Source organism: Rhagoletis pomonella, unplaced genomic scaffold, assembly GCF_013731165.1.
Source record: "Rhagoletis pomonella isolate Grant_MI unplaced genomic scaffold, Rhpom_1.0 Rhpom_scaffold_00007, whole genome shotgun sequence".
NCBI classification, from domain to species: domain Eukaryota; kingdom Metazoa; phylum Arthropoda; class Insecta; order Diptera; family Tephritidae; genus Rhagoletis; species Rhagoletis pomonella.
Window position 1 is genome coordinate 1,666,065 of NW_023458561.1, and position 17,966 is coordinate 1,684,030.

The 17,966-nt window shown below is 38.7% G+C and overlaps 1 protein-coding gene across 1 annotated transcript in view; it reads left to right on the forward strand.

Moving 5' to 3' along the window:
* The window catches only part of LOC118743562 (obscurin), a 434,461-nt gene that overhangs the window by 10,194 nt on the left and 406,301 nt on the right, over positions 1 to 17,966 (forward strand). The window contains exon 3 of the mRNA XM_036476326.1: positions 16,048 to 17,911. Coding sequence (XP_036332219.1) covers positions 16,048 to 17,911 — 1,864 coding nt within the window. The remainder of the gene's footprint in view (positions 1 to 16,047; positions 17,912 to 17,966) is intronic.

Genomic DNA, 17,966 nt, shown 5'->3' on the forward strand with positions numbered 1-17,966 from the left:
CAAGAATGGAAGAAGAAGAAAAAATTTTGCAAGAAAAATGTAAACAAGTTGCACCAGTGTGACGTCATGCAAACAACGATTCTGTCAAATTCGTTAAGAGAGGAATAGCGGTCTGAGATCGGCGCAACCTTTGTATTCTCTCAATCGTGAGTATATCCAATTCATTCGAGAATACATAAACCTGGGACACATGGAGGCGACCGAGGCTACAGCAGTTAACATGGACTGGTCGACATTCTTCATCGATTTCGTCGGTATGCAGTGGCCCTCACGGCAGATGTGAAAGAGATGTTCCGACAAGTCATGGTAAATTCAAGACATCGAAGATGGCAACAAATTCTATGGAGGGAGTCTCCCCTCGAGCTCTTGCGTACCTACCAACTCAAAACCGTGACTTACGGTATAGAAAGGGGACCATTTAACGCCAAAAGGGCATTAAGGCAATGCGCATACGATAACTGGGAAGTCATCGCCGACGTAAGGCGGGCAGTGTTGCCGTTTTAGCCCTTTGGTGGCTAGATTTAGCTACCACATACCTTTTTGGCCACATAAATTTAAAATTGCCCCTAGCCCTTTTTTAGCCCTTTTTAGAATTTATTTATACTTGGCATGAAAAACTTGTATATGCTTAATTTGGTATAACTTTTTGTTCATCTATGTAGAGATACATTTTTAAACTAAGAAAGACTGATATATATACATATATGTATTGTATGTAGATAAGTTTACGGCCCTTAATATGCTTTATTTGTTTAATGGATTGACCGTGTATGTTCTTGTGGTGTGATTGTACCAGCTGCTGGTGCGACTTCAAAAACTATTTGACAATTTTATGATTGTACCAGCTGGTGTCGTGAGTGGTGAAATTAGCTAAATTTTCTAAGTAAAAAGTATTTTGCCGGAAATTTCGTGACCTATATGGGTCAAAGCCGTTTTGTGGAAGAGTTCACGATATTGCAGTTGTGAGTTAAAAAAAATAAACCAATGTTTAACAAAATGGTAGAAAAGTTATGGAATTTCGGCTGTAATCATTTCGATCTTTCCTCGACCTCATTTTTAAAGAAATAAATATTGTACCAGCATGCTGGTAAGTTATATGCTTCGAGCCAGATGGTACAATCACTTGATGGAGCCAGCAAGCTGGTGTCGTATATTTCCCCTTTTATACAAAAAGGTTTTTGGTTGGATAAAATATTAGCTTTTTTCCAGACTTCATTGTTTTTCTATACCATTGCTTATTGAAAATGTTTACGTGTATACCTATATATGTATATGTAGGTAAAAAATTTAGCTACCATTTTTGCCACAACGACTTTTCTTTAGCTCTTTTTTAGCCCTTTTTTAACGGAATTTGGCTACCGCTAAAAATGATTCGCGGCAACACTGAAGCCGGGCAGCCGAAGCACGAGAAATCAACTTTCACAGTTTTTATGAAGACGATTATTTAGAAAGTGTTCATACGACAGAACTGGCCATCAATCGCCCGCGCGACATTGATGCCATTCTTCACCAAGGGAAATTCGAGCTGGATAAGTAGAACTCCAACTGCAGCCAGGCCCTGAAAGGAATCAGCGGCTCTAGGGCGTTCGCATCGGAGATTGATTTCAGCGATTCCAACACAACGGTATTGGGTCTCCATTGGAATCCTATCACTGATACCTTATTTTTCAAGGTTAAGGTATGTAATATTGAATCAGTTCCTACTAAACGATTGGCTTTAAGTGACATTGCGAGGCTATATGATCGCCAGTCCTATGTCGCGTATGTTGGCGCCAGTCGTCGTAGATGCAAAGATATTTGTCCAGAATCTTTGGTTGGCAAAACTAAGATGGGCTACTCCACTACCACCTGAATTTTGCGAGACCTGGCTTAAATGTCAGAAGAGTCTCCCGACTCTTGAAAGGATCAAGGTACCTCGATGGCTAGGAATCAGAGACCATTCGGCAACGATGCTCCACGGGTTTTGCCAGCACCAAGGCGTACGCTGCAGTGGTTTACCTGAGCTGCGTTAGCACCGACAGAAAGTCACATACATCGTTCATTGCGGCGAAAACAAGGGTTTCACCACTGAATGAGATGACGATCCCTCGCCTGGAGATTTCTGCTGCCCAAATTTGGTTAAAACTGTGAACAGCGTCCGTCGTGCTTTACAGTTAGAGAGTGTTACATACATATTATGGAGTGACTCCATGATTGTGCTCCACTAGATTCGGCGTCAGCCTTCTACCTTGAAGCAGCTTACAGCTAGTCGGGTTGCCATCATACAGTCAAAGTCATATTCGATCTGAACACAATCCAGAGGATTGCGCGAGCCGCGGAATTACACGAGTCTCCATCGAAAATAAGCTCTGGTGGAAGGGACCCACGCTCATCCATTAGGTGGATGAGGCAACACATCAGCTGCCAAGTCTAATTAGCGAGCAGCAACAACTTTTCAACAGCGAAGGCCGACCTGCATTTGCACTGAGTCACGGTTCGTAATGACGTCAGTGGGCGGGCAGAGAATACCTTTGGTAGACAAATTTAGCCGTCTGTATACATTGCTCAATACGACTGCCCGCATTCGACGCCGTCACTCCGAAGTCAACGTGCGAACGAGTAGATTTCTGCCGAAGAGAAAGAATGGGCACTTGTCGTGCACATTCGTCAAAGTCAAGGTAATGTGTACCAATCTAAAACTAATGCACTTAAGTCTTGTGCCAGTGTTGCCACATCAAGTAAACTGCTTTCACTTGGATGAGGGAGGCATCCTCCAAGTAGGTGGTCGGTTAACGAATTCGGAACTACCTTATGAGCAGAAAAATCTAGTGATTCTCGCTCAAAATTGCTCTTTGGCAAAAATACCCTCGGCCGATACTCACAAGCGCTGCCTACATGGTGGTATACAGGAAATGCTGCAGTACCTGCAATCACGATTTTGGATTATACATGGACGCCGACTTGTGAAGTCGTACTTTCACAAGTTTGTCGTTTGTCGTCGACACGCCCGTTTAACTCAGCAACAGCAGACGTCATCGCTTCCAAAATTCCGTGTAATAGTAGCTCCACCTTTCACGCATACCGGGTTCGACTATTTTGGGCCATTCAACATTCGGGCTGGCGGGAAGCGATCCACCACTATAACAAAAACATACGGCGCGATTTTAATCTGTATGGCTACGAAAGCCGTGCATATAGAGCTGTTTGAAAGTTTGTCAGCCCAGTCATTCATCGACGTATTTGATCGCTTTATAAGCCGAAGAGGTATTTGTTGGATCCTCTGTAGTGACAACGGAACGCAATTTGTTGGAGCTAGTCGATGGATGCATGAAGATCTGCAAGACTGGCAAAATGTTTACGCTCATCACCGCATAGCATCATCGGGAACGCAATGGAAATTTATTACTCCAGCAGCGCCCCACCATGGAGGTCTTTTTTATCCGGTGCCTACGCCCGGTGCGGAAGGTTTGTCGTCTTATCGAGCCACAAATTCTGAACCTGGACGGTTCAGCCGGGGAGAAGTGTTAAATATCCAAAATAGGCATTTGAATTTAGTTTGTTTTGAAGCCACGCAATCCGGCCTCACCAGCATCAGGGACCTGCTGCAGTTAGCATACATAAGTACATATGTCATGCCACCCAACTGTTACTTCGATCATTCCATTGTACAGTATACAAGAACTACTACCTATCTTGTTGTTCGTTGCTTACACACTATTCTTCTACTTAATCTCAACTTTGATATGAGCATTGCTCATTATTTTAAATCTTTTGACGTGATTGGTACGTTCGCCTTGCGAGTACCCAAATAAACCACATACATACCTATACTTCGAACTCGTGTTTCTTTTGAGTGTTTAGTGCAAACCTAAACCACAGGATTTACAGGAAAAGCTGTTTCCGCCGTTAATAAACCTTATGGAAGGTGGCGACCGGGAACGACTTCCTGTAAAAACCTGCAAATCGTGAAGCACCTGTAACAGACTTAGTATTTCAAACTGAAGGCGACTTCTTCTCCTTTTGTGCTTCTTGTGCAGGCCTGGGGGACTCCGACTGTGCAGTACCCTCGGGGTAACATCGAGTGTTCGTATACATGAAGTTGAAGGCCAAAATAAAGTGTGATTTAGCGTATTGAATTTTAAGCGATTCATTGTGAAGTAGTAATTAATTTTTATTTAATTTTCGCATTCTACTTCGTGTATACGAACACGCTAAGTTATCCCGATGGTACTGCGCAGTCGTCGTCGCCCAGGCCTGTTCTTGTGCAATTCTAAAAATTTGGAAAAGGTGCAAACTAGTCGTTATCCTGGATATGATATACACAGCTTTACTTTGATTTTTGATGTTCGACCACTTGTAATTTTATTTTTGCAAATACATTTAACATTTTTCAATTTCATTCGTACTCGAAAATTTGTTTAGCGAAATTCGGTGTTATAGCTTTTAGTCAACATTTGACTGCGACTGTTGTATTTAATAAGAACACCAACTAAATATGTTCTAAATTTGTAGCTTAAATTTATGCAAACAAATTCTGACTCGAGCTCGAAACTCCAATTTTTTTTTAAATTCGGATCAAAAAGTTAGATATTTTGATGAAAATTTTTAAGTCTTTAATTTTTTATAAATTTTTTAGAAATTTTGAGAGTTCAACTTACACGGTTTTTGTTATAGAATTAACTAAATCTTTACAAAAAATTAAATTAAGTAAGGAAAGAAAACTTGTCAATACATTTTACTACTATTTTTGTGAACACAACTATACATACATACGTAATACTCTTATTTTGGGTTAAGGTAATAAGATCAACGGAAATAAGGTCAATTGACTTTATTTCCTACCCTGGTGCGAAATAAAGTCAATTGACATCAATTGGCATTGTTACCTTTTTAAAAGCGATATAAAATCCATTGACATTATTGCTTTTTCAAACATTAAATTTGCTTAGCTTCGCGGCGGCCCGCGTCCGCGCTCGCGCCCCAGGTACCCCGCGCGACCGGCGCGCATACCACGTCACGCTACGCCCCGGCCCCCCCTTAGCCATCTCCCGCCGTGCTGTAACGCAGGTAGATTTATTTTTTGCAGACATTTAAATAAATTTTTTTATATATTTTAAACATCGAGGGCTTTTATATTCAATAGTACCCTCTATCTGAACACTTCACAAAGATGAGATTCTGATATAAAAATCCACCTAAGCTTTAACAGTCATCGGTGATATTAATGCTACAGCAGGAAGCAGGGATGCCAACTTGGCTCAAACCGTGCTATTTGTCCCTATTTTACTTCAAATGGTACTTAATTTTTCAATTTGGCACAAAGTGCCAAAATGGCACTTTTGTAAAAAAAAATAACATTTCAATACATTTTTGTGAAATCCTTTGCGTGCACTTCTTTTTCTCAACTAAAATTTTCTAATTTATAAAGGCTATTCACCTGGTTTATCTTATTTTATCATTGCACTTTTGTTTTGAAAATGTGGTTTTATTTTATTGCTAAATGTGAATGATTAAAAGGAATTTTTTGGCACTTTTATTTTTCTATTTGGCACATTTTGGCACATTTTTATCCTCAATATGGCACCTCATAACTAAGGATATGTGGCAGCCCTGATTGGAGGATGTCTGCTGTGTTTTGGCAACAACTTGTCTGCAGTAAAAAAGCATATAATTTGTGTTTCAAAAATGTGTGAAAACTAGGGCTGTGCGATTATTCGACTACTCGAGCATGTTGGTTAATCAATTATTCGGTTAATCAATTACTCGAGTAATCAAGATTTTGATTACTCAAAACGATGATTAATCGAGTTACTTGAAATATGATTACTCAAAAAAAAATAATTTTGCTCGTTAAAAGAGTTTGCTTTGGAAAATGCTTACTTTCTTTTTTACATTCTGTATATGAAAAAAAATGTTTGTTTTAATTTTTGAATTCAGAAACGTTGTTTTCAAAGTATAAAGGAACTTTAACTACTTTATACATATGTAAAGAGTTGAAATGTTGATTACTCATTTTACTCGAAATGTTGATTAATCATAAAGCAAATTACTCAAATATTTTTGTTTTTGGTTAATCAAAAATCTTGATTACTCGAGTAACTGAACTTTTGAGTAATCATAATCTTCAATTAATCGAATAATTGAGTTATTTACTTTATGATTAATTAAAATTTTGAGTAATCAATTAATCGCACAGCCCTAGTGAAAACCAATCAATTAATTTACATGATCTCGGTTCCGATATTAAAAAATCAATAATTGTTTATACACGCATTTTGGCACATTGGCTTGAATGTGCCATCCAATAAATAGTGTCGTCGTTCGCCTTGCTTTTAAATGATGTCACAAATTGCTGGCGGAGACATGAATACAGTGTAAGAAAATTCCTTTTCTATAATTGTTTCCTTATAGAAAGGTTGGTTTCTTTTCCACCTTGGATATTCCGATCTCGTTCAAAATATGCTAATTTAAAACATAGAATTCTTTCAGTGTTCCTCCGGGTTTTTGGACATGGACTGTTTCTTCAATTTAATAGCGTTATTTTTTTTTGTGGAACGAAACATGCTTTGCAAGTTGTGGATGATTTCTACACTCTTTTTTCAAATATTTCTCGTATTCCAGCTGTGCTTTGCGTTTAGTTTTTCGCATCGTGTTTTACATATTCGTAATTTAAATTTGTTTAGTAAAATCAATTGGTGGTAGTTCTTGATTGTGTGTGGATCAGAGCTGTGTATATGTGAAATCATTTTCAATTTAAAATCAACAATTTTTTTCTATTCAGTTTTCATTACTTATTCCTCGCTTATGATTGAGATTTATAATTTTTAAATTTTCCATTCACCCAAAGCAGTTATGAATTCACACATCAACATATTCATAGCAAAATTGAAAACACCAATGCTAAATCAAAAAAAGGTTTAACACTGAGTGAGTGTTGAAAAGGCTGCAATCTTTTATGCGTGTGAATTATTTAATTCGGTACCAATCATTAGTTCAAAGACGCCCTGGTAAACAACTTTTTGATAAAAAGGCAGATTTTTGACAATTTCCCAATTGTAAAAATTCGAAGCGGTGTTACCCAATTTAAGTTTTTTGATAGAGGGGATTTTATATCAAAAATTTGGGATTATATATAAAACAGTTGTATTAACATTTACCGTTTAAAAATAGTTAATATCTTATATTAAAAACTTTTAAATTTTACATTAAATTCGATAAACACTTCGCAAAAACTTTACATTTAGGTTAATAAAATTTTAGTGAACATATTTTAAAAATATTTAGTGTCTTTATGCCATCCGATTATTTCACAATGTAACTAGCCAGGACTATTACAGTTTTCTATATCGGGTGCGATTGTTTCTGATATAATTGGAACACTGAAATTACAAATTTTGATGTGTAATTTAATGCATATTTAGGGGATTCACAATTCGTGTTAGACGTCGTAATGTCTTAAAGGCTTAAATTTGTTCAATATACAGTAACGGTTAAAAGCGATTTGAAAGATTCGTTGGGTATAATAAGAGCCAATAATATATGTCCTACTAGTTTAAAAACATTTTGGTTCTGTTAATAACGCCTAAAGAAGTATTAGGTATTATTTTACGTTTAAAAATTTTAAGACTTTAACACATTACGAGAGGATGGTTCCGTGCGCAGAAGTGGAAAACTTTTGACTGCCATTCACCTGGGAGTGGCCAGAAGCGATTCTTGTGCGTACGGTTCAAATCGCAGCTCACAACTTCCGGATATTTATATCCACGTATCCTCTGGGTAGCAACCAAACACCCGTTTGGGAGCGAGCTATAGTGAGAAGGCGTGAAACTTCGCGTGCGCTGGGTTTGGGTCCCGCCACGTTAAAATCCCGCCCAATGAAAAGAAAAAAACAGCCTCGGATGAGACCCCCTTTTTCTGATGACGACCACGGCAAATGTATAAAGGACTATGATTTAAGGGTATGCACGTGGAATATCCGGACCCTTAATGGGGAAGGTGCCTCTGCCCGGCTGGTTGATGTCCTCGGGAAGACAAAGGTTGACATCACCGCCATCAAAGAAATGCGATGGACGGGGCAAGGAAAAGTAAGCGTGAAGCCTTGCGACGTCTACTACAGTTGCCACGTAAAGGAGCGCAAATTCGGTGTTGGATTCGTGGTAGGAGAGAGACTCCGTCGCCGAGTACTGGCGTTCACCCCGGTGGACGAACGTCTAGCCACAATCCGCATCAAAGCTAGATTTTTCAACATCTCGCTCATCTGCGCCCATGCCCCGACGGAAGAGAAGGATGAGGCGTCCAAGGATCTCTTCTATGAGCGCTTGGAACGTACATATGAGCGCTGCCCCCGACACGATGTCAAAATCGTGCTTGGCGATTTTAATGCCAAGGTGGGCAAGGAAGGGATCTTTGGCGCCACTGTCGGAAAATTCAGCCTCCACGACGAAACGTCCGATAACGGACTGAGGCTGATCGACTTCGCCGGGGCCCGAAATATGGTAATATGTAGTACTAGGTTCCAGCATAAGAAAATCCACCAAGCTACATGGCTGTCTCCAGATCGAAAAACGAGAAAAAAATCGATCATGTTGTGATAGATGGAAGGCATGCTTCAAGCGTTTTGGACGTACATACACTCCGAGGGTCAAACATCGACTCGGACCACTATCTTGTTGTAGCCAAGATACGCACACCCTCTGTGCAGCAAACAATGTGCGCCCAACAATGCAAGGAAAGCTTAACTTCGAAAAGCTGCAATCAAAACAGACGGCCAATTTATTCGCCACTCGACTCACACACCTGCTCTCTGAGAGCACTCTTCAACCATCCGACATACGCGAGCAGTGGAACCACATTTCCTGATCATTAATTACCGCCGCCGAAGAAGAAGTTGGATTTCAGCGAGCCCGAAAGAACAACTGGTACGATGAGGAATGTCAAGAAGCCGCAGAGAAAATAGATGCCGCCTACAGGGCCACGCTGCGATCGGGCGCAACGCGAGCCATGTGGGATCGTTATAGGGAACTGAAGAAGGAAGCGAGACGTATTTGCCGCAATAAGAAGAGAGAGGCCGAAATACGTGAGTGCGAAGAGCTTGAGCTGCTGGCCGACAGGAAGAACGCCCGAAAATTCTACCAGAAGGTTAGGCGACTTACGGAAGGTTTCAAGACCGGGGCGAACTCCTGTAAGAACAACAATGGCGACCTAGTGACCGATGTCCAGAATATACTTAAATTGTGGAGGGAACACTTTTATAACCTACTGAATGGTAGCAGCGCTGAAAGTAGTGAGGAAGACGAACCCGAGTCCCCAGTCGATGATGATGGAGTAGCTGTCCCACCGCCTGACTATGACGAGGTACGAATAGCGATTACGCGGCTGAAAAACAACAAAGCTGCTGGAGCTGACGGCCTGCCAGCTGAGCTATTCAAGTACGGCGGCGAGGAGCTGATGAGGTGCATGCATCAGCTCGTATGCAGAATATGGTCAGATGAACGCATACCCGACGACTGGAATTTAAGTGTGCTCTGCCCAATCCACAAGAAAGACGACCCCGCCATACGCGCCAACTACCGCGGAATCAGCCTTCTAAGCATAGGTTACAAGGTCTTATCGAGCGTATTGTGCGAAGGACTGAAGCCCACCGGCAACGAGCTGATTGGACCTTTCGACAGCACGAAGAGAAGTTGGTATCCCCGCGAAACTAATACGGCTGTGTAAAATGACGTTGAGCAATACCACCAGCTCCATCAGAATAGGGAAGGACCTCTCCGAGCCGTTTGATACCAAACGAGGTTTCAGACAAGGGGACTCCCTTTCGTGTGATTTCTTTAATCTGATGTTGGAGAAGATAATAAGAGCCGCAGAACTGAACCGCTCAGGCACAATACTTTATAAGAGCGTACAATTGCTGGCGTATGCCGACGACATCGGTATTATCGGTAAAAACAAGGGCTACGTCTGTTCTGCCTTCTCGGGATTGGATAGAGAAGCAAAGCGAATGGGTCTGGTGGTGAACGAGGACAAAACGAAGTATCTCCTGTCATCACACATCACACAAACAGTCAGAGCACACGCGTCTTGGCACCCGCGTCACTGTTGACAGTTACAAGTTTGAAAAAGTAGACGACTTCGTTTATTTGGGAACCAGCATTAACACCATTAATAATGTCAGCCTTGAAATCCAACGGAGAATCACTCTTGCCAACAAGTGCTACTTTGGGCTGAGTAGGTAATTGAGAAGTAAAGTCCTCTCTCGTCGTACGAAGATCACACTCTATAAGTCACTCATCATGCCTGTGCTGGTGTATGGCGCGGAGGCATGGACAATGAATGCATCTGATGAGGTGGCTCTTGGAGTTTTCGAGAGAAAGATTCTGCGAAAGATTTACGGACCTTTACGAGTTGGTAATGGCGAATATCGCAGACGATTTAACGATGAGCTGTATGAGCTTTACAACGATATAGACATAGTGCAGCGAATTAAAATTCAGCGGCTCCGCTGGCTTGGCCATGTCGTTCGAATGGACTGAAACGCTCCTGCTCTGAAAATGTTCAACGCGGGCCGCAATGCTGGTAACAAAGGAAGAGGAAGGCCTCCTCTGCGTTGGAGAGACCAGGTGGTGAAGGACTTGGCTTCACTTGGCATTTCCAATTGGCATCAGTTAGCACAGAAGAGAAATGACTGGCTTGCTGTTTTGGACTCGGCCAAAATCGCTTAGGCGGTTACAGCGCCAATTAAGAAGAAGAAGAACACATTACGACACTTAACACCTCTTGTGAATCCTCCATATGTGCTTGACCATCAAACTATATCGTTGTTTATTTGGTTAAAATTAAAATATAGTTCACTGTTCAATATTGGAGTTAGTGTGAAGTATGCAATTGAGAACAACAATTATCAACTTATTGAGCATTAACCTCATTTATTTAAAAAACAAAAGACATTTTGCTTGGTAAAATTTTCGATTCTAAGAATAAAATATTCTTAAACAAACGAAAAATTAAAAATAAAATTTTTGCGTATGGTAGAATTAAAGTTTACAATATGCTTAATTATCAAGTGGTTTTTTGTATCATGGAAACACATAGCAACTGATTTCACACTTACAGTGGGATAAACTTAAAACTTCTAATATAAATTAGTTAAGATTTTTTTATCAATTTTAAGTTTTCGTTTGGAATAATTTTCATGAACTAATCTATCAAGAGACCTTTTTAGAAAATTGCTGTACATCCGATAAAAATAAATTAAGCAATAAAAGTCTTAATATTTATGGAACATATAATATAATTTTTTTTTTCATTACCCAGACTTTATTAATAGCCTACTCTATAAGTAATAGTAGAAATTCCGAATTAGTAAGTTCAGTCAAGACGTCATTCCAAAGTTTTGAAGAAAATCACTTTTCTCTTTTGTGAAAATTTGGGCCTACATATCTATGCGAGTATTGTCGACAAAATGTTAGTCTATGAATGGTTAAAAATTAACGAATAATGGTTAATCGCGATTAATGATTAAAATTAATTAAGCGATCGCTGTGGTGTAGTGGTTAGAAGTGCGCACTACCATTCCGCAGTGTGAGGGTTCGAGCCCAGTTCCGCCCAACATAAAAAAAGAAAATGTGTATTGTAATAGTGGTCGGCCCCGGCAGGAGTCGGCGTAAAACTGTAGGTCCCTCCCCTTTGTGCGACAACATCAAGGCACATGCCACAATCGGAGGAGTAGCTCGACCAAACACTAACATAAGTCGATGGTCCTCTGCAATAACGGCACAATTCAAAATTTCAGCTTTAGAAAAAGACATAATTTGAAAGCTTACAGTATGACTGCAAATAATCCGGAATAATTATGTTCCAAGACATATTATTGCTAAATTACGAAACAAAAAATCTTTCATTGGCTATACTGAAATATATGAAATTTTGAGTTGTGTCGTTATTGCAGAGGACCATCGATATGTAAGCGCCTTTCTATTATTATTGGTAATCATCAATACAATTTCAAATTACATAAACCCAGTCACAGCCCTTTTTTGTATTCGATGCTTCCAGAAATCACATAATACATAAAATAATAAAAGCTGTTTTGATTAATATTACATAAACTGGAAACTGTTAAAAATAAGATTTTAGAACCTATTTAGTTCCTAAAATGTCTGTTTGCAACACATAACAATAAAAATGCACATCAAATTGCTAAGAATGATGAAGGAAATCGATTCAGACATGCCTGTTTAACTGGCCGTGCGTGAACAAAACAAGCACGTGTTAATTAAGGGGCTGTTCAAGTATTATGTAACCACCAGTGGGAAGCGGGGGTCTTGGTTTGCTTATTTTTAATAACGAGGGGCAACATTTCTTCAAATTTTGCCTACAATTTCGATCACAATTGAAGACTGCACTTCACCCTCGTTTCGAATTTTTGAAAGCGTTTTTTAAGCTATTTAGTGGTTTAACACTTCTTGGAGGCACTTGGCATTGGAAAAAATATGCGCAATTCGATCCCCAACTAAATTTTTTTGTAAAGAACGCCCGTTTGCTTTAAATTTGTAAAAATACGATTATTTTTTTATTTTGTTTACATCTGTCATTTGTCAATGAAGAAAAGTCCAAGAGTTGCTAAGTGTAAATATCTTTAGATCTAGTTATTAAAATAAAAATTTACAATAATACTTTATTTAATTAATACTTTATTAAAACATAAATTTGAAGTGCAAATACATTTGTGAAACTGTTTATCACAAAATGTTATTAATTGTTTGCAAGCATACTACTTATAGTTTTCATGCGTTTTGAGAACAAATAATATAACATGTATACTTACATATCGTCGTTTAAAGTGCAAAACCGCGTATCGTCATTCTGCAGAACCTCGTAACTGACATTTGTTGCCAAAAATTGGATTTGCTGAAATATACTAGCCAGAAATACGCTTGCTTTATAAAAAAGATAACCATTTTGAAATATGGGTGATTTTACTCTCTAGAAAGTAATTTATGCAACTACGCGGTTTTGTATATGTATAGCATGTACTTACGGCGGCCGCCGTAGCAGAGTGATTACATGTGCGTACTTCCACTCCATAGGACCATGGTTAAATACCTGGTCAGATCATAACCCAAAATAGCATTTGTGCCACAACAACAGAACTCATGCCTCAAGGTTGAGCAGAAGCTCGGCCAAACATTTAGAAAAATATTTTAGAACCAAATGTTTATTTTTTTACTTATTTTAAGGGAGATGGCGATCTTCTGGTTTTACATTTTGAGTACAAAAATCTCAACCCTGATACAACAAATAGTATTAGTACTGAATGATAATGACAGATTGCTTTCCCATAAACGTACAATCATACATGATTGAGTTTTTTTTTGCATTCACATTCTCTATGTGAATGGGTGTCAACCATTCCATAACACACTACATACTTTGTGTTTACAATTTGTAACCAATCTCAAGAGTGGTTGTTAAATTTTTTAAATCAAACAATCACATTTTTGAAACGATAAAATGAGAATGCACACTCAATTGATTCAACCATTACACAGCTCTGGTCTGGATTAATATCATCACACTGAGGATTTGGCAGTAACCTTTGTCATCTATTAAAAAACAACACTTACGGGCAATGTTTATTGTAAGAACAAAATTTTTTTCTATGAATCGACATACTTTAAGCATTGTTGACGCTATTTCCATTTGAATGAGGAAATAGCGTCAATGACTTTATTTCCAAATTTTTGTTGACTTTATTTCGCTTTTGAAAAGGTAATAATGTCAATTGACTTTATTTCGCACCAGGGTGGGAAATAAAGTCAATTGACCTTATTTCCATTGATCTTGTTACCTGTCACCTTATTTGGTTTTAAACTAATGGACTGTTATATGTTAACTTAATGCGAAAAAGACGCTTAAAATGAGCTGATTTTTTTTTGCTTTGTACTGATTTTTGATCCCAACTGTACTGATTATGTTACTAAAATATCTGGCTACCCTAGTCCTAGGACCGAGCGAAGTGCCGGTGGTGTCATCAGGGCAGCCTGGAAAGTGAGTGCTTACAAGGATATCCAGTATTTCGTTATTTGATAATGTCCAGACGGCAGAGCCTCCTGCTGATTTTCCTCAGTGCTGAGTTTCAGAATTCCACCACTGAGGTCTCTTTTTGCAATTCGGGAGGGTGATTGAGCAGAAGGCACTGAATGCAGCATTACAGGCACTAGTCACAAAGTTCAATGTTTCATAAATTTTTGACGATAAGTCCAGCTCACCGAGAGAAATAACCTTCGTGTTCGAGAGACTAGCTTCAACAGGCCTTACCGATAAGCAGGACTTACCTTGAAAAGCGTATCGACGTAGAGAGGACGACAGCGTCTTTTACTCAGTCGGTTCGTTTCTGGTTCCTGTATGATGTTAAAGGAGCAGGATCAAAGGTGGGCTTAAAAGTAATGTAGAAGTGGTCAGAAAATGAGTGCTCTTTGGACACCTTCCAATCCGTTATCCGGTCAGTAAAACAACTCGGACGAGGGGGATATTCAGCATTTTTATTCTAACAGAGGTCACAAAGGTGGGGTCGTTCCCACGGTTACATACAGTAATATTATATAAAAGAATAAACACTCACCTCGGGAGTTGGAGTCGCTTAAGCCCCAAATCGTGCGAAGAGAATAGTGGCGGACCAATTATAACCGGGAGTTTTTTTCGGTTTACATCCTTCACAACTTCCTGCAGAAATAATATACTTTTGGAATAAGATTGCATGCTCTGATTCTACCTGCTCCTCGAGCTGGTACAACGTGGTAGACAACAGAGTTCAGTCCACAAACCTTGTTTCTGACGATCCATGGCTCTTAACCTAGAACCACGTCCTCAGCCGAGGCTGCCTTGGAGTGGTGCAGATTAATTTGTAGGATCTGCCCCATCCTCATGGTCGATGATATCCATTGCTTCTTCATAGCTCCCTCCGTTCAGCGGTAGCAGTGGTGTCATTTTGCTTCTCCCCCAGCTTCTGGTCTCCGTCCAGTGTTGCCAACCGACTGTAGACTGACCCTACGTAGGCAGATACTAAGCACGTTTCACTCTCTTTATCTGTCTTAATATCGGATACACTCGTTAGTGGATCCACAGGTCCACTCTCGGTGTTTTCTGTGGACTCCGCGTTATCATTCACCGGTGTCAACTCGGAGCCCCAGGTCCGCTCGATGCGTTGCCTGTTTTGTTGGCCTCATCGTCGGGAAGAATGTCTGAAGGAGCGTGTCCACTGGAGGCGTTGCCCATCTCCTCCCCGTGCTGATCCGCTTTCTGGTGGATTTTTACTATGATGGGGTAAAAGCCATAGCTATTACCCCACCACAATCCATATTTCATATGACAAAGTTTATTTAAAATAGATTTATTTGTTTGAGAATGTGAAGCTTTAATTTAGTTTTGCGGTAATTTTTCCAATTTTTTTCACAATTTTTTTTATTCGGTCTAGTGATTATTACTACCGCTGAAATATCAGCCGATGTGCCCAGCTAGCTAAAAAGCTATTCAGCTGGACACCAAAATACATACGTATTTATAAAATGGCGACCAAATCCATTCGTTTCGCATTCTCGATTTTTTAAGCATTCTATAAATTCTATTGATTCTAAGGATTATATTGATCAGTTATTGGAAAAACGCATCATACAAAATTTTTCACAAAAAATTTCTAGAAAGATTTCATTAACACAAGCGCATATGTATATAAAATTTTTTATTCTCGCCGAATCATCAGTAATATTCCATATCGTGACGTCGATAACCTGAATTTTTTAAAAATTGCAGCGGATAGTTTAACATTACTTCTTTGTTGTGTAATATTTTGTGTATAAATGCTGCGAAGTTTAAACACTGTTTGCTATTAAAACTGAATATAATTTTTATTTCAGAACACCATTTTACATAACTTATCTTAATTTCTTTTAATCATAGTTACTTTTAAAGAACAAAGCAGACATAACCCTTCCAGCTCTTCATCTATTAATTACAAACACATTCTGTGGTACGAAATTAATAGTTTTTTGAGTTTAATTTTTCTTATTTCAGGAATTAATAAAATACTCACAAAATGTGTCTGACAATACTAAAGACTTACAAAAGGCTTTGGAGTTAATGCTTAGCGTTCCCAATAGAGCATTTCATAATAAATTTTTATCTAGTATAGAAGGATATAGAGGAAATATATATAAAATTGGACGTTTACTAAACCACGACTGGTGGACTGTTAAAGAATCTGCTCAAAAGTTACACGAACGGTATTTATTTCTATTTAAATCAAGGATTTTAATAACTAAAGTAAGAAAAATAAATGAGGAACGATCAATTTTTCTTTTGCAAAACATTATAAAGCTACCTGATTGCAATATTGAAAATAATTCCGTAGAAAATCTGTTGCACATAACAGAAAAGCAAGGGAAAAGTCAAATATTTTTACCGCTTGAATTAAAACCACACAGAAAAGAAATTCGAGACAAATGGTTTCAAGAAATAGTTTCGCACAGGGATGATGACTCGACATTGCAGGAACATTTGGCAGACGATTTACGTGTGGATACAAGTCAAGTACTTCAGGAAAATGAATTGCTTTTTCACTTGCCACAGAAAGCTGTAGCCCATAATCCCTACTCTGGAATAAAAGCCTCAGACGTAGCTCAAGATTACTATTTAAGTGAGGAGGAGAAGGCAAAATACTACGAAGAAAATAAATTAGCACTTAAGATCAAAGGTGAACTACTTGAAGAAAGAAAAACATTGGAAGAAAACATCCAATCGATTTGTAACTCTGAAAACGTTTTAGTTGAAAAGAAAGTAGCCTGCCCAGATATAACTGAAGAAAAGGATTCAGCTTCGGCCACTGAGAGGAAGGATTATTTAAATATTTCGCATGATCAAACGACAATTGTGGAAAGCGAAAACCTAAATCAAAAGAATACAGATGAATCTACAAAAGAATTCAATTCTATTAAAAAAAGTGTTGACTTGGCCAAAATTACTACCTACTCAACTGAAAACAATTTAAGTTCTGACAAAAAACAAGATTCCGTTGGTAAGGACAGCGAAATAGTAAATACCTCATCCACTGACTGTTCATTTAAACCATTTCCATTGATAAAAATTAGTGAGACACCAAAAATTGTAGATACAAATAGAACAATTACTCTCAATGATATTCCTTTTTATAAAGAATCGTCCAAATTAACATATAATGTAACGGCAGCAGCAGATGATAATAACAGTTCCAGGCAAAATAGAAATGTTACTAACATTAAAGGTAGTGCTTCTCTTCAGCAATGGTCTAATTCTTTAACAAACCTAATTAGCACACCATATGAAGGTGGAGGAACTTCAGACCCCCCTCCGCCTTTACCGCCGAATGTTCATCGCATGCCTGGCTTCTTTCAACCGCTTCCACGCATATCATATGAAACTACTATTGAAATACTAATTGTTAAAACTCGGCCACCATCGCCTCCTCCTTTACCGCAATCCATAAAAAAGCTAATACTTCATAATGAAAGCTTAGAGCAGAAATCTGAAAACTTTCTTAAAGGCATTTATGATTCGCAATGCTTTGATACCTCTATTCATACCGCTAAACAAAAGTTACGATACATTAAAAGTGCAGTAATAAAATCCAGTGATTCTACTAAATATGCTGAAGATACAGTTAAAAAAGCTAAAGCCCGTGATTTTTTACACATATTTACTCCCCCACTAAAAAATAAAAGACCCATCTACGAGATCGTGGAAGTTCCATTACCTGAAAACCAATCCCAAGACCAAATTGAAGATATCAATCAGGAAACCAAGGAATTAGGCGCAGAGCTTGAAGTAACAGACCAAAACATTAACAAAATGGAAGACTATTTATCTGGATACTCCTCCAAATATTCAAGGAAGCGAGCTGAATGTAAGTGAATATTTTGTCGACATAGAAAATAATGATTGTACTCTAAGGCCCGGTT